Source organism: Typopeltis vanoorti, chromosome 20 (assembly GCF_054136105.1).
Source record: "Typopeltis vanoorti isolate ZY-2024b chromosome 20, IOZ_Tvanoo_1.0, whole genome shotgun sequence".
Lineage (NCBI taxonomy): Eukaryota > Metazoa > Arthropoda > Arachnida > Uropygi > Thelyphonidae > Typopeltis > Typopeltis vanoorti.
Window position 1 is genome coordinate 87,478,588 of NC_143568.1, and position 24,994 is coordinate 87,503,581.

The 24,994-nt window shown below is 38.0% G+C and overlaps 1 protein-coding gene across 1 annotated transcript in view; it reads left to right on the forward strand.

Annotated features, from left to right (window-relative positions):
* The first annotated feature begins 1,245 nt into the window (after positions 1 to 1,245).
* LOC150095635 (dynein axonemal heavy chain 8-like) overlaps positions 1,246 to 24,994 on the forward strand; it is a 2,108,518-nt gene continuing 2,084,769 nt past the window's right edge. The window contains exons 1-2 of the mRNA XM_090409931.1: positions 1,246 to 1,267; positions 10,078 to 10,241. Of these exons, the coding sequence (XP_090266057.1) occupies positions 1,246 to 1,267; positions 10,078 to 10,241 (186 nt within the window). The remainder of the gene's footprint in view (positions 1,268 to 10,077; positions 10,242 to 24,994) is intronic.

The following is a 24,994-nucleotide window of genomic DNA, read 5'->3' on the forward strand; positions in this document are numbered from 1 at the left end:
ACGGACTATAGCTCAAGTTCATAATAACTAATTTACCATCGAATATTGTAGCTTTAGAGTGTCTCGATGTTTTCAGTGTCTTTTAATAACTTTCTATGTTCTTAACTCCTGATGAAGTCGATCCTGACGAAACATGTTATGTTTCAAATAAATCTAAATTTGTTATGGTTCTCAGATTTTTAGTCAGTTTATATTAAAATGAATATATATATATATATATATATATATATATATATATATATATATATATATATATATATATATATATATATATATTTTTTTTTTTTTTAAAGATTTGAATCACTAGAACCGAGATTTAAGTAAAAAGGTTTTAATATAAAAACACTACTAGTTTTGGCATGTAACAGCCTTCTTCAGGTGATATTATAAAAGAAGAAAAAAAACACTGAACATTGAGGGTTAAAAGACTATGAACAATATAGACAGTCTCTATACATAATTAGCATGAAAACGTTGTAGTTGTATTTGAAGCTGTTCTTTCGTTTGTTGCATTGTTGGGAGAGTGTGTGCTTGCTGCATCACGTGAACGCCAGTACATGATTACAGCTGAATGACTATCTGGGAGGTTGTAGCTCAAGTTGTTATTTAGATGAACAGGATTGAAGGTGATTTCTATAGATTCCACAATTTTTCTCTCTAGTTGGTCACTGCAATGGAAGATGTTAGTAGATTTTTCCCAGCAGAATTTGTGACTTTGGTTATCATCATTAGTATTAACTGAGAAAAGGATATGACTTGATAATGCACTCGCTTGCTGTCTCTTGTAAGTAATGTCCCTCATGTGTTCTTCCATATACATTTCGACAGATTTGTCTGACTGCCCAAAGTAAGGAATATCACAATCACACAATAGTTTATATACACCAGGGTATTTGAGTTGATGATGACAAGGTTTTGGGTGGCTAATTAAGGAATGGATCTTTGGAAGTGGAGTGCACAAGGTTCTGATATTGTATTTTCTTAGAACTTTTGCTAATTTATGTGAAACAGTACTTATGCAAGGAATAGATATATTGCCTTTGAATCTATTTGTTTCTTCTGAGTGATGTCTAGGAGGATTAAGAAGGAATTTGTCAATGATTTTCTTGGAATATCCATTAACTTCGAAAGAAGTTTTCAGATGTTTATTTCTGTAAGAAGTTCATTTGGGTCATCAAGAAGAGAACGGGCTCTTTGTCCCAAGGTGGAAATTATTCCAAACTTATGAGGAGGGAAATGATGGGAATGACTGTGCAGATAGATGTTGGTATGTGTGGGCTTTCTATATATCGATATTTTGAGTTTACCAGAAGAATGAGTCAGTTTGAAATCAAGAAAAGGTAAGGAATTATCCGTTTCAAGCTCAGCAGTAAACTTAATACTTTGATGTCGGTTATTGAGATGTTCGAGGAAAACCATAAGGGATTCATGTCCATGGCTCCAAACAATGAAGACATCATCCGCATAATGTTTCCAAACTTTAGGTGTTAAAATAAAGGAAGAGATAGCCTTGGTTTCAAAATCCTCTAAGTAAATATTTGCAAGAACAGGAGATAAAGGATTACCCATAGCCACTCCATGATTTTGTTTGTATATATTATCTAGAAATTTGAAGTAACCAGACCTGATGCAATGTGTAAGCAAGGCTAACATTTTTTTGGATAACTTGTCCATGAGTAATGTTAGGACTTCATCTGTTGGGACATTAGTGAACAAAGACGTTATGTCCAAGCTAGCCATGATGTCATTTTCCTCAACTGTAATATCCTTGATGTATATAACAAATTCTGTAGTGTTCTTGATAAAGGATGGTGACTTTCTTGAAAAACTTTTTAGGTATTTGGCAAGATATTTTGAAAGATTGTATGTAGGAGAATCAATACCTTCTGTTGGGCGTAATGGGGTGTTCTCTTTATGGATTTTAGGAACACCATATATGCAAAAAAAATTAGAAAGCCCACACATACCAACAGATATCTGCACAGTCAGTCCCATCATTTCCCTCCTCATAAGTTTGGAATAATTTCTACCTTGGGACATAGAGCCCATTCTCTTCTTGATGACCCAAATGAACTTCTTACAGAAATAAACCATCTGAAAACTTCTTTTGAAGTTAATGGATATTCCAAGAAAATCATTGACAGATTCTTCCTTCTTAATCCTTTTAGATATCATTCAGAAGAAATAAATAGATTCAAAGGCAATATATCTATTCCTTACATAAGTACTGATTCACATAAATTAGCAAAAGTTCTAAGAAAATACAATATCAGAACCTTGTTCACTCCACTTCCAAAGATCCATTCCTTAATTAGCCACCCAAAACCTTGTCATCATCAACTCAAATACCCTGGTGTATATAAACTATTGTGTGATTGTGATATTCCTTACTTTGGGCAGACAGACAAATCTGTCGAAATGCATATGGAAGAACACATGAGGGACATTACTTACAAGAGACAGCGAGCGAGTGCATTATCAAGTCATATCCTTTTCTCAGCTAATACTAATGATGATAACCAAAGTCACAAAGTCTGTTGGGAAAAATCTACTAACATCTTCCGTAGCAGTGACGAACTAGAGAGAAAAATTGTGGAAACTAGAGAAATCATCTTCAGTCCTGTTCATCTAAATAACAACTTCAGCTACAACCTCCCAGATAGTTATTCAGCTGTAATCATGTACTGGCGTTCATGTGATGTAGCAAGCACGCACTCTCCCAACAATGCAACAAACGAAAGAACAGCTTCAAATGCAACTACAACGTTTTCATGCTAATTATAGTATAGAGACTGTCTATGTTGTTAACGTTTTCATGCTAATTATGTATAGAGACTGTCTATGTTGTTCATAGTCTTTTAACCCTCAATGTTTAGTGTTTTTTTTCTTCTTTTATAATGTCACCTGAAGAAGGCTGTTACAGCCGAAACTAGTAGTGTTTTTATGTTAAACCTTTTTACTTAAATCTCGGTTCTAGTCATTCAAATCTTTTAAAAAATATGTATGTTAACCAAGTCAATGATCATTCTGTCATATATATATATATATATATATTATATATATATTATATATATTATATATTATTTAGGGTTACCAAGTAATTTTAAAAGCTTGGTTATTTTACTCCTAATCCCAAGTAAGCAAACAGTTAAGTTTATGCCTGAAACATAGTTCAAGTCTAAAGATGGTACAACACCAGGGCAACTCATTATAAAGGTGGGTAAAGCTCTGATCACTATTCTTAGTATTTCCCATAATGTAAAGGACATCTCACTAAAAGATGTATACTGCAATACATTATGGGTGGGGTCACTATGGGTGGGGTCACTACCCAGACCAGATTCAACCTTTTTTGAGGTCACCTCAGTGAGTAGCTAGACCCTAAATACCAAGGTTTTAGTAATACACAGCCTTATTAACTTTACCTATACAAATTGCTACAAGGTGTTTTTATTTTTAATAAGAATATCTGGAGGAGATATAGATGTAATTAATTTTTTAACTTGGGGATACTGTATATTAGGGTTACCAAGTAATTTTATAAGCTTGGTTATTTAACTCCTAATCCCAAGTAAGCAAACGGTTAAGTCTGCTCCTGAAACACAGTTCAAGTCTAAAGATGGTACAACACCAGGCAACTCATTGTAAAGGTGGGTAAAGTTCTGATCACTATTCTTAGTATTTCCTATAATGTAAAGCACATCTCACTAAAAGATGTATACTGCAATACATTATGGGAGGGATCACTACCCAGACAGGTTTCAACCTTTTTTGAGGTCTCCTCAGTGAGTAGCTAGACCCTAAATACCAAGGTTCTTAAAGTTCTTAAAAGAACTGAGCGATGGACTCTTTATCCTATCATCTGAATGAAGGAAATCTGTGTGGATGAGGTGTTATTGAGCTAAAAGCTCTAGTCATGGCTGGGTAACAGGCAAGCAGTAGCCGAGCCTCAGTTAAAACGTCATTGGCTACAGCATTGCCATTTCTTATCTTACCCTGAAAGTCCTGATAAGGACTTTTTCTTTTCCTAAATACCAAGGTTTTAGTAATACAGAGCCTTATTAACTTTACCTATACAAGTTGCTACAAGGTGTTTTTATTTTTAATAAGAATCTCTGGAGGAGATATAGATGTAATTAATTTTTTAACTTGGCGATACTGTATATTAGGGTTATCAAGTAATTTTATAAGCTTGGTTATTTAACTCCAAATCCGAGTAAGCAAAAAGTTAAGTTTGCACCTGAAACATAGTTCAAGTCTAAAGATGGTACAACACCAGGGCAACTCATTGTAAAGGTGGGTAAAGATCTGATCACTATTCTTAGTATTTCCCATAATGTAAAGCAAATCTCGCTAAAAGATCTATACTGCAATACATTACAGTATAATTACATCTATATCTCCTCCAGAGATTCTTATTAAAAATAAAAACACCTTGTAGCAACTTATATAGGTAAAGTTGATAAGGCTCTGTATTACTAAAAACCTTGGTATTTAGGGTCTAGCTACTCACTGAGGAAACTTCAAAAAAGGTTGAAACCGGTCTGAGTAGTGACCCCATCCATAATGTATTGCAGTATACATCTTTTAGTGAGATGTGCTTTACATTATAGGAAATACTAAGAATAGTGATCAGAACTTTACTCACCGTTACAATGAGTTGCCTGGTGTTGTACCATCTTTAGACTTGAACTGTGTTTCAGGCGCAGACTTAACCGTTTGCTTACGTGGGATTAGGAGTTAAATAACCAAGCTTATAAAATTACTTGGTAACTCTAATATACAGTATCCCCAAGTTAAAAAAAATTATTATATATAAATCCAGTGTTTTTCATCTGTGGTGTGATTTCTGGTCATCTTATTATGGATATATAGAAAAATTGATTGAGCAATGTATTGAAGAACACATCTGGTATATTGAATACTGTAGGAGTGAGACCTGAGCTTTGTCATCACGTGCACTCTGTTCAGCTGATCCACAAGATGCTTCGGTAATGAGACATCAGGTGTTATGGAAGAAATCGGAACTATTACACCACTGCTATGACATAACAGAGAGAAAAATTTGGAAATCCTTGGAAATGTCATTAGATCCTAAATATCTAAATATAAATCCAAGTATCAATTTGTCTGAATACATCATTAGCAAAACATGTGCATGCGAATTCATAAACATGCATGGCGGGCTGAACAATTATTATTATTATTATTATTTAGGCCTTCATGGAGTCAAGAGACTCATCGTGAGAAGTCCTTCCTAGGAAACACAATGTCTATCATACCACTCCTTGAACTCATTTACCGTTCTTGCTCTCACCACTCTGTCAGGCAATGCATTCCACGGTTCAACCACGCTCCATGCAAAAAAATCACTCCTCACTCTCTTGCTCACAGCTTCCTTTTGTAACTTACATGGATGGCACCTTGTCATTGTTTCTTCCTGCTGTTCCTCCAAGTGAATGAACTCCCCAATGTAAACCCTGTAACTGCCTCTCAACAGTTTAAAAGTCTCAATCATATCACCTCTCCTTCTTCTATTTATCAAACTGTACAGTCCACATTCCCTCAGCCAATCCTCACAACTAACATTGTACAGTATTAAAATCATCTTAGTTATCCGCATGTGTACCCTTTCAACAGGTAATTTATCCCCTTCAAATCCTGGAGACCAAATCTGAGAACAATAGTCTACGTGTGGTCTGATCAGAGTCTTATACAATGCAATGTTAACTCTTTTATCTCTACAGGTCATTGTCCTTCTCATTATTGCAGCTATCCTCTGTGGTACCTTCACCACCTTTGCAATATGTCCCTTAACTTTCAGGTTTATATCAATCATCACCCCCCTGATCTCTTTTCTCCTCCTTCCTCCAGTACAGGAAGTAAGGGGAGACAATCAAGAATGCAGCATCCTATCAATGTATCCCAAACTTCAAAACTTTACATTTGCTGCATTAACCCCCCCCCCCCATTCATTTGACGATCTGTCCAGTTTATTCAAATCCTCTTGCAGGGCTGCCATATCTGCACTATTACTAATATCCTTCCCAGCTTCACATCATCCACAAACAACTGAATATTCCCTTGCAATACATTGACAATGTCATTGATATAAAGGTTAAACAATACATGTCCCAGTACTGAGCCCTCTGGAATCCCACATGCAACCTTCTGTCTCCTTGATATTGCCCCAACATATACAACTCTCTGATACCTATCGGATAGCCAATCCTGAATCCAGTTGACCAACCTGACATCCAGACCCATGTGCTGCAATTTAAATATCAGCTTATCATGTGGCACCCTGTGAAATGCCTTTGCAAAATGCAAAATATTGACAGTATATGCCTTTCCCTCATCATCTGCCCATTACCGTATATGGTCCCTCACTAATTTCTCGAAGTCCTTAACAACTACTAATAACACACAAACTGGCCTATAATTAGACACTTTCAGTCTGCTACTGCCCTTTTGCAATGGCACCATCTTACCTTCCTTCCATTCCTTCGGTACCTTTCCCGTAGCGAGACTTTCATTGAAAAACCAGGTCACCGGAGCTGTCAGTTCTTTCGCACATTCTCTCAAAACCCGTGGTGAAATAAAATCCAGTCCCACAGCTTTACTGACATCCAAAGTACTAGGTATTTGGAACACGCCCTCCTCTTGCACCTCAATGCAACACACAATTAGAAATTAAATAATAAAGCAACATGTAAAACCACAGCGATATCTTTAATTAGTAAAAGGACAGATATTTCGTATTAAAATTAATAGTACATCTTCAGTGTCTCTAACAGTAATAGGAATGGAATACAAGCAAAATGTTCGGTGGATCACCTATTAAAATACAATTTTTACTGCATGCTAGGAAATAATAGAAATAACAAATTTAATCTATTAAGGTTAAACAATGGTTTAACCTTATCTTTGAGAGAGACACAGTCATTTCTATTTAAATTCAGTCAATGTAAGATAGTTTCACAACTTTCTTTGAATAAGTGTTCATATTTGAATCTGCATCTATGGAGGAGAACTGCTTTATCCCACTGGACACTGACTTCAGAGGTTTGTTATAATCAATATAATATTGATGTTCTTTTATTCTTTTTTCCAAAGAACGGCCAGTTTGTCCAAAATAGGAGACATCGCATTCGCAAGGTATTTGGTAAATGCCAACGAAAGATAGAGAAGACAGTTTATCCCTTGTAGAAGATAATAAAGAAGAAATTTCGTTGATAGAAATATATGTTGGAATCAATTGATACTTTTCCAGAATTCTACCTATAGGTTCTGAGATTCCTGGAATGTACGGAATAGGAACTCTGCGGACGGTTGAAGAAACTGTAACATAAGTGTTAGAACATAAGAGTCAAGTATCTGTTGGATTTGATTGGAGTTGTAATCATTTGATTCCATTAATTTTTTAATGATGGAAAGTTCTTGTTGTAAGATTATTGAGGAAGAGCAAACTTTATGTGCTCTATGAATTAGAGATTTAAGAATGCCAAATTTTTGAGACGTGGTGTGCAGACTTTTTTGTGAATGTATCTACCAGTAAATGTGGATTTTCGAAAGACGCTTGTAGATAAGGTACCAGAAAACATTCTAGTAAGGAGGATGTCCAAAAATGGTAAAGTACCAGAGTTTTCTTTTTCCATAGTGAATTGGATGTGTGGGTGAAGGTTATTCATCTGTTGTAGAAAAGTGGAAAGTTCATCTTCAGTGTGTGGCAAAACTGCAAAAACATCATCGACGTAACAGTACCAAAGAGATGGTTGAGGATGAATGGAATGAGAACATAGTATCTTCGAATTGTTTCAAATAGTAGTTTGCCAAAGGTGGAGACAGAGGGCTACCCATGGCAGTACCTTCAATTTGTTTGTAGATTTTGTTTTTCCAACTGAAATAACCTGAGTGGATGAAATATTCGAATATCCTTCTGATATCTGGAGTGTAATCTTCATGTAAAGAATTGATTGTGTCGGTTAATGGGATATTGGTGAACAGAGAAATGATGTCAAAACTGACTAATACAGAGTGTTCGGGATAAATTTGACAGTTTCGTAAGGAAAAAGAAAATCTTCTTTGTATCTATTAAATTTAATGAATTGACAAAAAAACATTACAGGCAGAGTTAATTACAATACTATCAACAAGATTTACTCAAAATAACCACCATTAGCATCGATCACAGCTTCAATTCTGCTTTGGAACCTCGAACAAGCTGATGCTACAGTCTCCCTGGGAAGGGCCGCAAAAACTGTTTTAATTTTATCCATTAACTGGGCTTTTGTATTACTGGAAGTGCGATTGGTGTCTTTTTCAACTGCGCCCCATACAAAATAATCCATGGGGTTAAGGTCTGGGGAGTTTGGAGGCCAAACATTTGGACTGGTGAAGTCGTAGAAATTTTCAGACAACCATTTTTGACTTTTCCCAGAGGTGTGGCAAGGGGCCGAATCCTGCTGCCATACATACGGCCTACCATTGGCTACCCTTGTTATCCAGGGCTTGACTACAGTTAGCAACTCCACGAACAAAGCCCGAATTCCAATGCCAGGGTTCTTCAACACCTGTTCCTGCAGATTTGCGAGGAATTCTGCTGTACGAACGCAATCAGATCGTCTGCTAGGGATCTTTCTTCTTGCTACATCCTCGTAGTCACCATTGCAAGTCTCTAGTTCATGCCGAATTGTTTTTACTGTATTCAGGGAGCATTGGGCAGCAGTCGTAATATCCTTATTTTGATGGCGGGCACGAATCATCATGATACAAGTTATTCTCTTCCATGATTCAGGTGGGTTCCAGCTATTCATCCTTTCTGACATCTTGTATATGAATGAAGAAGGGTCCAAACTTTTAAATGAAGAGAAGTGTGTGTTAATACATGTAACTTACGGAAAAATATAATTAATTATAAATATGTCAAATTTATCCCGAACACCCTGTATTTCAGAATCTGTAATTTTAATATCCTTGATTTTTTCAAGAAAATCTGTTGAGTTTTTTATATAGGATCTGGAATGACCAGTGAATTTTAGTACGAAATATCTGTCCTTTTTACTAATTAAAGATATCACTATGGTTTTACGTGTTGCTTTATTATTTAATTACTATGCCACAGGTTCCACTAAAAATCACAATTAGAAATATTTTAGAAAACATCACTCTCTTAGTGGTTGTCATCTTTGTTAGTCTTTACTGTTTGTCCACTAGTATGTATGTTTTTTACACCTGAAGAAATCCTATGCAATTAGGATGAAATGTGTTGTTAATTAAAATAATTGTTACCATCTTATTCCAGTTCTGGTATTCTGCCTTATAAACTCTTACACACACACACACACACACACACACACACACACACACACACACACACACACACACACACACTAATGAATAATATATTATAATATATTATTCATTAATAATATATTATAACATATATAATATATTATATATATTGTGAACGAGTAATTGATTTGCGAACAAATAATGTGAACTAATATAAACGAGTAATGTGAATTAATATATCTCATGTAATATTACGTTTTTTGTAAATTCACTTTTTTGGAACTACTGTCTTTTTCTGTAAGGCAATGCTTTATCTTCTCTTTTGAGAAAAATTCTGTATATCATCACACAAAAATAAAAAGCATAAACCAAAATTTTAAATCCTAAACACGTGAGTCTGAATATTACTCATGTAGATTCTTAGTGAGTTTGCTATATTTTTTTAAATATAAATTAAAATAAAAATTATTTGTACTTAGACAAAACTGAGTTTGCATAGATCAAATAGTTATTGATAGAATAATCAACTGCCTCTTTTTTTATAAGTAATGTTCTTATTACAAAATAACTAAAAATGAAAAACAGCATAATCCATCTCTTGTTCTATAGAGCTGAAAGAGCAGAAATCTAGTGACTCTCTCTTTTAATCTATCCTCTCTTTTTTTTAAATTTTCTTTCTTTCTTTCTCTCTCTCTCTGTTAACTTTATAGTTTTAAGATAGTATACTGATACTTTATATTTAAGTATTGTTAAAATAATACATATTTTATGCTCTGTCTACAGATATTGAAAAGAATGTTGCTGCACAGTTTAAATTAAAAGATTGTCCACATCTTGATATAGAAAACATGACAAATGTTGAAGTCAGGAAGCAAATTTCTTCAGATCCAGATGAACTTTCAAAGGTTGAAAGCGTGATGGCAGAATGGCTTAATCAAGTAGAAGAGGTATGTATATATACATTCATGAGAAACATTATGATCACACAGATGTTTTCGGCCAACCAAACTGGATGGTTGGCTGCAAACAAGCCAATGATGGTGGCATCATCCTGGTATGGTGATTGTTCTCATTAATATCACTGCACTGCTCATCCCCATCGGACACAATTTGACCACTAGTTCTTATGTGGGGATTATTTCAGACTCATATATTCAGGTATTGCCCTACATGGTGACAGTGTGGCCCAATGGATCTGGATTCTTCCAGAAAAACAACACCCTCTGTTACAAAAGCTTACATTGTGCAAGCATGATTCAAATAGTATATCCAAGCTACCATATGCTCTCCTTTCCTCTTAAATTCTCCTGACTTGAATTCCTTTAAATGTTTATGGAATCATGTGGAATGCGGCATCCCCTTGTCAGTGCCAGTCTTTCTCACTCATTGACCTCCATGAAGTTATTCTGTCTACTCAGTCCATATATATATATATATATGTGTGTGTGTGTGCATGTGCATTTGAATGATTGAGGTGTGAGTAAGGCTGCAAAAGTTAGAATTGTCAAAGCAATGGTATTTCCAGTAATGATGTATGGATGTGAAAGCTAGATTATTAAGAAAAAAGACAGAACGCAAATTGATTCATTTGAATTATGTGTGTGGAGTAGGAGACTATTAAGAATCACGTGGACTGCAAGAATGACCAATAAGAATGTTTTAGAGAGTATAAAGACAGAATGTTCCTTTGAGTGATCGCTAAACATAAGTTGACATACTTTGCACATATTATGCGAGGTGATGAAGCATTGGAAAAGCCAGTTATGTTAGGGCAGATTAAGCGAATGAGAAGAAGAGGAAGACCACAAAAGTGTTTGATGGACAACATAAAAGAACTTATCAACTTGAACTTACATTTACTGAAAGAAAGGACAAAAGGCTGAGTATTTCCAACTGGTATTTCCAGTAGTGACGTATGGATGCGAAAGCTTGATTATTAAGAAGAAAGACAGAACGCAAATTGATATTCATTTGAATAATGGGTGTGGAGTAGGAGAGTATTAAGAATCACGTGGACTGCAAGAATGACCAATAAGAATGTTTTAGAGAGTATAAACAGAATGTTCCTTGGAGTAATTGCCAAACAGAAGTTGACATACTTTGCACATATTATATATATATACATATATAGTTCTATACACTACATCAATATATATACATACATACATACATCTTCAAGGCCCACTCTTCCTAATTGGGTTGTGGGGACAAAAGCTGCAAGAGGAACTTCCAATGGTCACGATCCTCTGCCACCAAGTTCAGGTGTTCTGGTGGAATTCCCAAACATGTCCACCCAAGGTTTTTGATATAATCTATCCAGCGAGTCCTTGGCCTTCCACGTGGCCTCCCACCCTCTGACTTGGCAAAGAGGGCCTGCTGAGGGAGCCTCTCTTGTGACATTCTCACCAGGTGCCCATACCAGCATAACTGTGATCTCTCAACACGAGAAGCAGCAGTTGAGTATTGAGGGTTTCCCGAATTGCAGAGCTTCTGACTCTGTCGAGTTTTGTCAGCCCCGCAATCCCTCAAAGGAACCTCATTTCAGTCGCTTGGATTCGTGTCCGCATTCTTTTGGTCATTACCCAACTCTCATGACCATAGGTGAGGATGGGGACATAGACTGTATTGAAGACAGCCAGCTTTGCCTTCTGGCTTAACTCCCGCTTCAATACTACTGAACGGCCAAGCTCCTGCAATATTGAGCTTGCTAAGCAAATTTGAGTATCTAGCTCTACGTCCCATTTTCCATCATTCGTGAATATGGACCCAAGGTATTTAAACTTCTCCACCTGTCTCATTGGGACTCCACTTACATTTAGAGTGCACTGGGATGGTTGTCTTGAGATCACAAATGTTTCAGTATTGGCCACACTGATCTTCATTCCGGCATCTGCACAAACAGCTACAGACCTTTCCAGGGTCCGCTGGAGGTCATCTGTGGAAGAGCTAAGCAGAACTAGGTCATCTGCAAAAAAGCAGACGTCCAATGCTACATTTTCCAATTCTGACACACTCACTGCCGCGGCTGTGCCTATCAATTCAGTCCATAAATATTATGAAAAGGAGGGGTGACAGAACACACCCTTGGCAGAGGCCAACGGAGGCTGTGAAAGGTTCAGACTTTGTGCTGTTTACCCTGACACAAAACTCTGGGCATTCATACAGGGACTTGATGGCAGCTAATAGTTGACCATCCACTCCATACTCCTGTACTACTTGCCAAAGCTTATCCCGAGGAACCCGGTCATATGCCTTCTCGAAGTCCACAAAACATGTGTAGACATTCTTGGCATATTCCCAAGATTTCTCAAAGACTTGCCTTAAAGTGAAGATTTGGTCAGTTGTGCTTCTACCAGGACGAAAGCCACATTCTTCTTTCTGGAACTTTGACTCAACTATGCTCCTGCACCGTCTTTCCAAGCACTTAGCATACACTTTCCCAGGCAGGCTGAGCAGAGAGATGCCACGATAGTTACTGCAATCCTTCTGGTCTCCCTTCTTAAAGACTGGTATTATTGTGCCTGTCTGCCATTGCTTTGGTGCTTGCCCAGATATCCAAGCAGCCTGACACACTCGAGTCAGCCAGAGAACACCTTCTCGATTTAAGGCTTTTAGCATTTCAGGCCAAATTTTATCATTGCCAGCAGCCTTGCCCGATTTTAGCAATTTTATTGCTAAATGGACCTCTTCTGCTGTGAGACTAGTCATTGCCCCGATCTGCACCTCTTGGATGTCCACAACTGCTGGGCCACCCAGGTTAAGAAGGCTCTCAACATATTCCCTCCATCTGTGGAGGATATCCTTCTCGGTTGTTAAAAGTGCACCATCAGAGGCCTTAATTACCCTTGCTGTGCACAATTTCCTCCCTCGAAGGCGGCGGATGGTCTGCCAGAATACTTTGTTTGCATTTGCATAGGATGAATCTAATCTTTCTACAAAGGATTCCCAAGCCTTCTGCTTTGCTGTCTTTACTGCCTTAGCAGCAGCTTTTCGTGCCTCAGCATACTGCAAACGCATCGCAGGTGACCTGACTCTAAGCCATGTTAGGTTGGACTCCTTTTTTGCCCGGACAGTTTTTTGGACTTCTTGGTTCCACCAAGGTGTCCTTTTCTCACTGCCCATTGCCATGCCGAGCCGCTTTCTGCCACACCATGAGAGTGCAGAGGCAGTGACAGCTGTTCTGAACAGCTTCCATTCCTCCTCAACATCTGCAGTATGTTTGGGAATCTCTTTGAACCTGGAAGAAATGTCATCTGCAAAATTCTTCCTCAGAGCCTCATTTTCCAATGTCTCCCATTTCACGCGGTATAGCTGCTTAGCCCTACCAATGTTGATTGTAGCATCTGGTTTCTGAAGCTGTAGAGTGCACACAACAAGGTGGTGGTCAGTTGACAATTCTGCCCCTCTTCTCACACGAACGTCCAACACTGAGGAAAATAGGTCTGCTGAGACTATAAAGAAGTCAATCAGAGACCTTTGTTCTAGTGTATCCCCGTACCAGGTATACTTATGGACTTCTCGGTGCTGGAAGAAGGTATTCATTATGGACAAGCTATTAGTACAGCAGAAGTCCAATAATTTCAACCCATTTGCGTTAAGGTCAGGGGCACCGTTCCTCCCAACCACACCCCTCCATGTCTGGTCATCTGTTCCAACATGTATATTGAAGTCACTCATTAGCAGGACTGATTCCATGTCTGCCAAAAGCAGCATCCACTTCCTCTAGGAAGGCAGAGTATTCTGACTCCAGATTAGGTGCATAGGCTTGCACCACATCACTACATCAATATATATATATTTATATATATATATATATATATATACGAGGGTAGTTTGAAAAGTTCTCAGACTCTACTATAGATGGCAACACTATCAACAAGATTTTTTTTTCTAAGTTGGTACATCTGTCATAATCAATGTCAATACATCTGTAGGATTGGATGGTATACCAGCTCGTGTTGTACGTGAAGCGACTAAAGAATTGTCAGTACCATTGACCATTTTGTTTAATCTGAGTCTCGGGTCTGGGTTAGTCCTGAGGGGGTGGAAAGAGGGGAAAATAGTTCCACTGAATAAAGGAGGTTCCAGCACTACTGTTGTAAATTACCGACCGTTTAGCATATCAGGAATCGTTGTCAAGGTCTTGGAGAAAATAGTGAAGAGGAAAATACAGGATAGGTGAAATTTCACCTATCCTGTATTTTTCAAAATTTCACCTTGGATAGGTGAAAATGGGATACTGTATGGTGTGCTGGATTATAATCAATGGGGTATTATATGAAGCAATACTTAGTCTTTATTTGTGTTGTAAATCAGCAGTTAGAAGTGAAGGAAGCACAGGAAGATGTTTTAATGTTAAATCTGGTGTGAGACAAGGATGTGCATTATCCCCTCTGTTATTCATTATCTATATTGATCACATTATGAAGGAAAGTGGTATTAAACATGATATCAAAATTGGAGATGTTAATGTCAGCTCTTTGCTTTATGCGGATGATGTTATACTTCTAAATAAATCTGCTACAAGTGTTCAAGATTCTCTGACTAAATTGAATAGCTGTTGTAATAGATATGGTATGAAGGTCAGCAATAAAAAGACAATGAAAATAAGCAGAATCATTGAAAATGTCAACTGTGTTGTGAATGGAGAACCTGTGGAACAAGTGAAACATTTCAGCTACTTAGGCACGATTTTTACTGAAGATGGTAAATTAAATATGGAAATAGACAACAGAATCAGCAAAGCTGGTATGGTGGGAAGTCAACTGAATAAATTCATATGGAATAAGAGAGAAATTAGTCGGAACACTAAATTAGTATACAAGACAGTGTACAAACCAGTTTTAACTTATGGATCTGAGAGCTGGGTCAGAAGTAAAACACTTGACCAAAGACTAGAGACCGCAGATATGAGAGTCCTGAAAAAGATTAGAGGCGTGATGGCATCAATGGCAATATCATATTAAAAACGAGGATATTAGGAAAGAACTTGACATTGTCAACATCCAGGAATGCATTAGCAGAGCTAATCTCAGGTGGTATGGTCACTTAAACAGAATGGGTGAAGAAAGATTAGCAAAACAAGTGTTCTCTGCCAGGTTGGCAGCAAAACGACCCAGAGGAAGACCAAGATATAGGTGGATTGATACGGTACAAAGTGCCTTAGACGATAGAAATATAAGATCTGATAATGTTGGAGTCTTGACAAGTAACAGACTGATTTGGAGGAAAATTGTTGATAGGAAGTTAGTAATGATGTAAATTTTTTTTTCATGTAGTACTATCATATCCTGTACACCCCTTGTGGGTACATGGCAGGAATTTGATGATGATGATGATAAAATCACACCACGTAGCATAGCTCTTAAACGTAAACTAGTATTAACCTCCCTACAGGCCAATGTGGATGAAATAGTGACACCAAATTACACTTCTTATCCATGTTATTCAATGAGTTTTAGAGCTTCGTATCCAGATTTACTCGCCGTCGTAGCCTGTTGGGGGGTTAATAAAAAATGATGTGTCATTTACAAAGCAGAATATATCAATTATTTTTGGGTGTCATATATTCTTTTTGGTTCCATTTCACACAAGAAATAATTTAATATTAAATTTTTATTTATTATTTATTATTATTGTTATTAATATTATTATCCTATGACATTGTGCAGTCAAAGATTCATCTAGGAGGTCTGTTTGCCATACACACAGCTCATCATAATTTGCCATAAACACATTCAAATTCTCTGCGGACACCACACTCTCAGGCAAGGCATTCCAATCATTCACAACTCTTCATGCAAAAAACCGGCTTCTTACTCCCTTGTTTACACCTCCTTATACAGAATCCAGGGATGACTTCTTGTTTTCCTCTGATCTCCCACTGATTTCTGTAAAAACCTCTTCAACATTGATCCTATAACAATGCCTTACCAATTTGTACATCTCTATCATGTCATCCCTTTTCCTCTTATCTACTAGACTCTTTAAATTGCATCTTCTCAACCTTTCTTCATGTTCAACATTCCAGAGATCAGAAACTACCTTAGTCAATTGTGTCTGGACCATTTCCAACATCTCTTCATCCTTTTGAAAACTAGCCAACCAAATTATTATTGTTATTATTATTAAACAAGACCTCATGGAGTCAAAGACGCATCTGGGAGGTCCTTTTATCACACACGCATCTCATCATACCGTGTCTTAAACACACTCAAACTCCCTGCAGACACCACACTCTCAGGCAAGGCATTCCAATCATTCACAACTCTGCACGAAAAAAACCTGCCTCTCACTCCCCTACTCACACCCTCTTCATACAGTTTCCAGGGATGACCTCTGGTTCTCCCCTGATCTCCCACTATTCTCTGTAGAACTTCTCCACCATTGATCCTATAACAACCCCTTACCAACTTGTAGGTCTCTATCATATCTCCCCTCTTCCTTCTCTCCACTAGACCCTGCAAATTACATCTTCTCAATCTTTCCTCATACTCAACATTCCAAAGGTAAGAAATTACCTTAGTCAGTCGCCTTTGGACCCTTTCCAACATCTCTTCATCCTTCTGAAAACCAGGTGACTAAATCTGGGCACAATAGCCCATGTGTGGCCTAATCAAAGCCTTATACAATGGAACAAGAATCTCCCTTCTTCTACACGTCAGTGTCCTCCGCATCATTCCCAGAAGTCTTTGTGTTGTCTTCACAATTTTGGCAATGTGTCCCCTAAATTTTAGATCCTTATCCACTATCACCCCCAGATCTCTTATTTCCTCTACTTCCAACAATATATTCTCACCAAGCATAAATTCTGCATCCCATCTTTGTTTTCCAAATTTTAAAACCTTACATTTTGCAACATCGAACTCACATCCCCATTTGCTTGCCCAATCACTCAATTTATTCAAGCCCTCTTGCAAGGCCACAACATCTTCTATACTCTTTATGGTTCGTCCTAACTTTGCATCATCTGCAAACAACTGAATATCTCCATCCAAATCTTTGCCATTATCATTAATATATGAGTTAAATAGTAACTACCCTAAAACAGACCCCTGAGGCACTCCACTAGTGACTTTCCTTTTCCTGGATATCGCACCCCCATACACAACTTGTTGATACCTATCAGATAGCCAGTCTCCAATCCAATGCACTAATCTAATATCCAACCCCATCTGCTCTAGTTTGACTGTCAACTTATCATGAGGTACTCTATCAAAAGCGTTTGCGAAATCCAAGTATATTACTGTGTATCCTTCTCCTCTGTCCAAGGAAGCAGTCACTTTATTGTAATAAGTAAGTAGATTACTAAAACATGACCTCCCTTTAGCAAATCCATGCTGTCCATCAAAGATTATACCATTGTTGTCAACCCAACTCTGGATCCTAGTTCTCACAAGCTTTATGAGAACCTCCTTTATGAAGTGGCACAATCTTGCCCTCCTTCCACTCTTTAGGAACTTGACCAAGTGCAAGACTCGTATTAAAAAAATATGTCAAGGCAGGTGTCAACTCTCTGGCACATTCCTTCAAAATACACGGTGATATATTATCAAGCCCACAGCCTTATTTATATCTAGTTTACTCAACTCCCCAAACACCTCTTGCTCACTTACAGTCAGTCTCTCCTCCCCATCATCAACTGCTCTTAATCTCTCCATGAAGTCACATTCACAAGATTGAAAGATCTTTATGAACTGCTCATTAAGTATCTCCACCACACATTCTGCAACATCTGTCTTTATACCATTTCCTCCAATCAGTGTCATCCTTCCATAATCATTCTTTCTTTTGCTGGCTACATATTGAAAGAACTCCCTAGGATTCTTTTTGGCTTCATTAGCTAACTGCTGTTCATACCTCTCTTTAGCTACTCCCACCAACCAAGTCACACTCCTTGCCTGGTCTTTGTAGACCTCTTGAAATTGGTTACTTCCACTTCTCTTATGCTGCCTCCACAATGCCCTTTTTCTCTGTATCGCATGCTTAATCTATTTATTCATCCATCTCACGCCTACCTTATTTAACCTTCTCACCCGTGGTATACAGTTGGACATTGCACCTATTAAATAGTTTTTGAAAAATCCCCCAAGCTGTCTCCTGAGCTCTTCATAATCACCACCCCCCCCTTGTAGTTCCACATATACCCTTTTTTCACAGGGGTCCTTGCACTGCTGACAACCATCCAGGTAATAACCTCATGGTCACTCTCACCAATTGGCGTGTGATTTGACACCTCATTTATAATTACATCCTCCGATGAGATGACCAAATCCAAGACCCTTAATCCTCGTGTGCCCTCTGTTACATACTGTCTGAGGTAGTTATCCCTCAAAAACTCAAGAAACTCATTTTCTTTACTTTCAGTTGCTATCTCTTCATTCCAGTGTCTATATTGCCATAATTAAAATCAGCCATAATGATCACCCTTTTCTTTGCTTGGCTTATTTGACTATACATTTCACTATCACCACCATCCACATTACCAAGCCTATAACAACATCCCACCAAGTATTTGATTCTATTCACCTCTATCTCACACCATACTGCCTCAAAACCACTGGCCCTATTTCCCTCTTGCATCTCTACCTTTTATGGAAATAACTCTTTCTCTATCATCAATAGCACTCCCCCCTCCCTTTTTACCCCTTCTTTCCTCACGTAACACATCATACCTTTCCATCTCTGTTCCTGTCAGGATGTCTTCCTCATCTAACCATGTCTCACTTATTCCGACAGCCATTTCATCCGCCTTGTTTCTTATACTTCTAGCATTGGTATACAAACACAACAGCTCATTTCTAGATCTACAGCTAGTTCCACTGATACCACTCTCTCGATGTGATCTCTCCATGCTGGACTGGGGCCATTTCCCTTTCTGCTTCTTCATTTTAGAACCTTTGCAATTCCATCTGTTTCCTCTTGATCCCTGGTCATCCCATTTCTTTCCTGCCTACACATGCACTTACCTCCTCTTGGAGCATCCACCTTTCTCACGCTGTGTACCCCTGTCCACCCTGAGCCTCCCCGTTTCACTGCTCCTCTTGCACACCCATTCTCTCATTTTCTATACTCATACAACTCACTTCCCCATTCATTTCCACTTCTTCAATCACTCCTGTCTTATTCTTCTGCTCTTCCACATCACTCCCCTCTCGATCTGATTCGTTCTCTCTATTCACTTCTCTACCTTCCAGCAGCAGTCTCTCCAAGCGACTCACACCATAACCACTGAAATGCGGTCCATCGCTCCCATACAGCTCACTTCGTCCCTCAAACTGATTCCACACATTAACAAACTGTACTCCCATCTCCTCACACATTTCAGCCAGAATATCATTCATAATCCTTGCTCTCCACCTCATTTCACCACAATCATACCTAGGCAACACACTGACTACCCTTCCTGTCACACTATTCTCTTTTATCTTTCCAAGCAGCCTTCTGACATTCATTTTTACATGCTCTTTGTTCTCTCTCAAATCATTTGTACCTATTAATACAATTAACTCTTTTGCTCACTCCCGCCTCATATCCAATGCCTCAATCACTCTACTCATTTTACTGCCTGGAAAACATACCTTGTGCATTTTATCTTCTAGCACACCTTTAATAATGGAGTTGCCATACAACGCCACTCGCTCATCTTTCGTTAACTTTTTCATGCCATCATGATTTATTTTAATAGTTTTGACCTGAATTCTCTTAATTTCATTCCGCATCCATTTCATTTCTTGCCTCATCCAATCCAATTCACCTTCCAAAACTCACGACACATTCTCTCTATCATTAAATCTTTGTAACTTCCTAGCTCTCGACTCTCTCTTCTCACTTTCACTCTCATTCATCCTTCTTTGTTTCCGTACTTTCAGCCTAACATGCGTCCAACTTTTGCTATCATTCTTCTCACTTTTACTTCATTTATCTTTCTTTGTTTCAGTACTTTCGATCCAACATGCATCCAACGTTCGCCATCATTCATTCTTTTTTCGCTATCATTTATTCTTTCGATTTTTTTCACTTGCGATTTCTGAATCACTCATTTCTACTTTCATTCGTTATCTCAATTTCGTTTCTTTCCTCCTCACTTTCATCCCTTTTAACATCTATTACGGTTTTCAAATCGCTTTTTCTTTTTTCCTGATTTTTTAACATTTTTTCGCCTGTCTTCCTCTCCATCCTTCTCTTTCAAACGTGCACTCGCGACACAATCGGTACTAACACTTTCTCTCATCAATTTCTATTTTTGCATTCATCAGCTCCTCGTTCAGGTCACACTTCGCACACACCCTTCTTCCATCCACACTAAACATCCACAAATCATTTATGTAATCGAAGGAATATATATAACAGACCTCACACTTAATGAAACAACTGAAATCTAAATTAAAATCATGGAATGACAATGCCACTGCCTTTTTTTTTTTTTTTTTTTTTCCCTCTCTGCAGGTTACTAGGTCTAATAATAACGATTTTGTAATTTAGTTTAAGCAAGAAAAATCACCCACACTAATAATACCGGTAGCATACATCATTTACAGTTGCTCTTACTCAAACACCGTTACACGTATATACTTAATTATTCCTAGTAAAACTTATCTGAATCAGGAGCTCTTCAAATCATGTCTGCTGCACTTTGCTCGCTAGCTCCCTCTCCTGTGTGCAGTAGTGCATATCTGGCCAAATCAAGGCCATATACAATAGAACAAGAATCTCCTTACTCCTACAAGTCTGTGTCCTCTGCATCATTCTCAGAATTTGTTGTGTTGTCCTCACAATTTTGAAAATGTGCCCTCTAAATTTTACATCCTTATCCATCTCAAGATCTCTTATTTCCTCTACCCAACAATATATCCCCACTAAATGTAAATTCGACATCCTATCTTTGTTTTCCAAATTTTAAAACTTTAACTAGTATTTTTGTCACTTATGGATGAAAAATAAACAATACAGTAAAATCTCATTTTACGAACTTAATTCTTTCCGGAAGGCTGTTCACATAACAAAAAGTTCGTAATGTGAAACTATTTTTACCATAGTAATTAATGTAAAATAAATAAATCTGTTCCATATGGAAAATTTCTGCCTATTATCATAATTACGGGAGGAAATTATTGTTTTGAAGGTGAGTCATCCTCTATAAAAATATCAGGTAAAAATATCAAACTCTTTTGGTGTCACTGTTTTTTTCTGCCCCTTTGTGGGTGGACTAGATGGTGATTCTTTAGCTTTGATTACAAACTTATCTAGAGTTGTCTGAGTTTGTGTTGTTCTTAAAATTTTTCTAAAATGTGCAATAATATTGTCATTAAACATGCTAACACTGTTATTAACCATAGATATACATCACGGTGCCACTTTCCTACAGTAGTTTGGATTTTTTCCCAGTGGAAGCACAGTTCTTTCATTTCAGCAGTGAAAATCGCCCCCTTATTGGGCTCCTCCTTCTCCTCCTCCTCCTCCTCTGAAAAAAAAAAGTTCCTTAACAACTTCCTCATGCTTCTCCTTTTGCAGTTCTTTCACCTCCTCAGTGGTAGACTCTCCTTGATGATCTTCCACCAACTCCTCTACATCAGCATTGTCCACTTCTAATTCCATGGATCTGCCCGGTCACACAATTTCATCAACCACAGATTCTGCTGGATCTGCAGGAAAGCCTTCAAAATCAGTGCCTATCACACACACTCAGGCCACAATTTTTTCCAGGTTGAGTTTATAGTTTTCAAAGAAAGTCCCCCCCCACTCTTTATTTATAAGCCTCAAACAATGTAAAATGTTAAAGTGCTTTTTCCAAAAGTCCCTGAGGGTCATTTGTGTGTCAGATGTCACTTCAAAGCACCTTTGAAATGCTTTTGTATAAAGTTTTTTGAAATTGGAAATGATCTGCTGATCTATGGGCTGGATAAGCGAGGAGTGGTATTAAAGATAGAAATTTGACTTTTATAAAGTTGTGCTTGCCCAAATCATCCTCCAAGACTAGGGGTGAGCAGGAGCATTGCCCAGCACAAGCAGTGCTTTCAAAGGTAGATGGTTCTTTTCAAGGTAGTTTTTTTACACATGGGACAACACTTCATGGGTCTGCTCTATAAGAAACTGTCTTGTTACCCAAGACTTACTGTTAGATCTCTGCATCACATCTAGTTTACTTTTTATTACATTGTTTGATTTAAACACGTTGAGATTTTCTGAGTGAAACACTAACATAGGTTTAATTTTATAGTCACTACTATACCACACAACAAGAGAGTTAACCTTTCCTTCATTGGTTTGTGTCCTGCAGCGCTTTCTCTTCTTGTGTGATATAAGTTCGCTTAGGCCTCTTTTTCCAGAGAAGTCCTGTCTCATCACAATTAAACAATTGTTGAGGAATAAATCCCTCCATCCCTACATAAGTTTTAAATTCATCCACAAATTGATTAGCATCCTCTTTGTTAGCACTGGCAGCCTCACCATGCCTTACTACACTGTGGATCCCAGTTATATTTTAAAACTCTCAAACCATCTCCTACTAGCTTTAAAATCATCACTGTCAGCACTAGGTTCTGGAGTTGAACACTTAAGATCACTATATGGTTGCTTATCTTTTTCGCAAATTGTTGCCTCCGAAGTACTATCATCTGCCATTTATTTATCATTAATCCACACTAACAAAAGTTTCTTCATTTCCTCAACTGCCTGAGATTTTTAGAATACAAAGTTTTCACTCCTTTTGCCACATCAGCCTTTTTAATCGCATCTCTATTTTTAATAATAGTACAGATTATCGATTTTGCCATGTTATAATCTTTAGAAAGTACAGAAATATGAGTTCCATTTTTTCATTTAGCTATAAATTCTTTCTTGAGTTCAATAGTTGGTCTGGGTGCTCTCTTTTACTGTTTATTTTCATCATGGCACTTTTTAGGAACCATATTAACTAATTATTAAATAAACACCACATCACAACTAAAAAAAAAAAAACACCTTGAATGAGAGTGTAAATTTATCAAAATTATGATACATGGTAAAGAGTGGATTCATGGCACTTGAATAAGACCAAACGCACTGACGCAAACCGATCAACAACTGTGCAGATAATGCTGGCTCACATGAGCATCAGTGCATTCATAAAACGAGCAGCGTTCACCAATTGATACAATTATTTTTCAATGGAACAGTCTGCAAAACAATTTGTTTGTAATTGGAGGCATTTATATAAAGAGATTTTACTTTATTTTTCATCTGTGAAAGCTTGGCCTGATGTCAAGAGCATGATCAGGACAAGGGGAATTGAGATGTAGGTAAAGAAGAGAGGCCATTTATTCTTATTACATGCCATAACATGCCATAAGAGTAAAGAGGATGCCCAAGACTGTAAGAATTACAGAGGAATAAAGTTGATGTCCCACACAATGAAGATCCTAGAGAGGGTTCTTGATGGAAGACTGAGGAAAGAGGTGGAGATTGCAAAGGAACAATTTGGATTCATGCCTGATCGATCGACGACAGATGCTATCTTTGGGTTATGACAGATGATGAAAAAGTTTCGCGAGAAGCAACGGGAGCTGCATCTGGTTTTTATTGATCTGGAGAGAGCTTATGATAGAGTGCCAAGGCAAGAAGCCTGACATATTTCTCTGAAGGTACCAGAGAAATATGTCAGGTTGGTGCTGGAGATGTACAGAAATGTGAAGAAAAGAGTTTGAACCTGCCTGGGAGAGACAGAAAGTTTTCCAGTGACAGTTGGCTTGCATCAAGGGTCAGCATTAAGTCCGTTCCTGTTTAATATTGTAATGGAGGTGGTGACGGAGGAGGTGAGAGAAGACATGCATTGGACTATGTTGTATGCAGATGACATCGAGCTGTGTGCAGAATCAAGAGAAGAAGTGGCAGCTAAACTGGAAAGTTGAAGGAAAGTAATGGAAGAGAGAGGTAGCAGAGGTAAGACAGAGTATATGTGTTGCAAAGTGGATGGCAGCCAGGAGACAGATCTAGAGCTGGAAGGAAATGTCATCAGGAAGGTCAGTGACTTTAGATACTTAGGTTCAACAATGAAAGATGATGGTGAGGCTGAGAAGGAAGTGGGATGAAGGATAAAAGCAGGATGGAGGAACTTGAGAGAGAGAGAGAGAGATGGCTGGAGTGCTGTGCAATAAGAGGGTACCGATCAATCTTAAAGGCAAAATCTACAGGACAGTAGTGAGACCAGCTATCACATATGCTATGGAAACTATGGTCCTGAGAAAATAACATCAGCAGGATGGAGGTAGCAGAGATGAGAATGCTTAGGTGGATGTGCGGTGTGACCAGAAAGGATCGTCTGAGAAATGATTATGTAAGGAGAACGGTGAAAGTTACGAACGTAGGAGCAAAGATACAAGAGGCAAGGTTGAGATGGTTTGGTCATGTGTTGAGGAGGGAGGAAGAGTATGCAGGAAGAAAGGTCATGCAGATGAAGAGGAAGTGCAGACGGCCAAAGAAGAGATGGAGGGAGATGGAGTAGGACTTGAGGATGAAGAACTTGGATGTGACTACAGCCCAAGACAAGACTCACCACAGACAGCGACCCTACTTAAGTGAGAAACGCTGTAGAAGAAGAAGAAGATAACACGCATTCCACTCACTCATTTGTCTAGAAAATTTACAGTTACTGTTGATCATATTAGTTAGCATATCTGATTTTAAGGCAGAATGGACTTGTGATGGAAAGTATTAATACTCT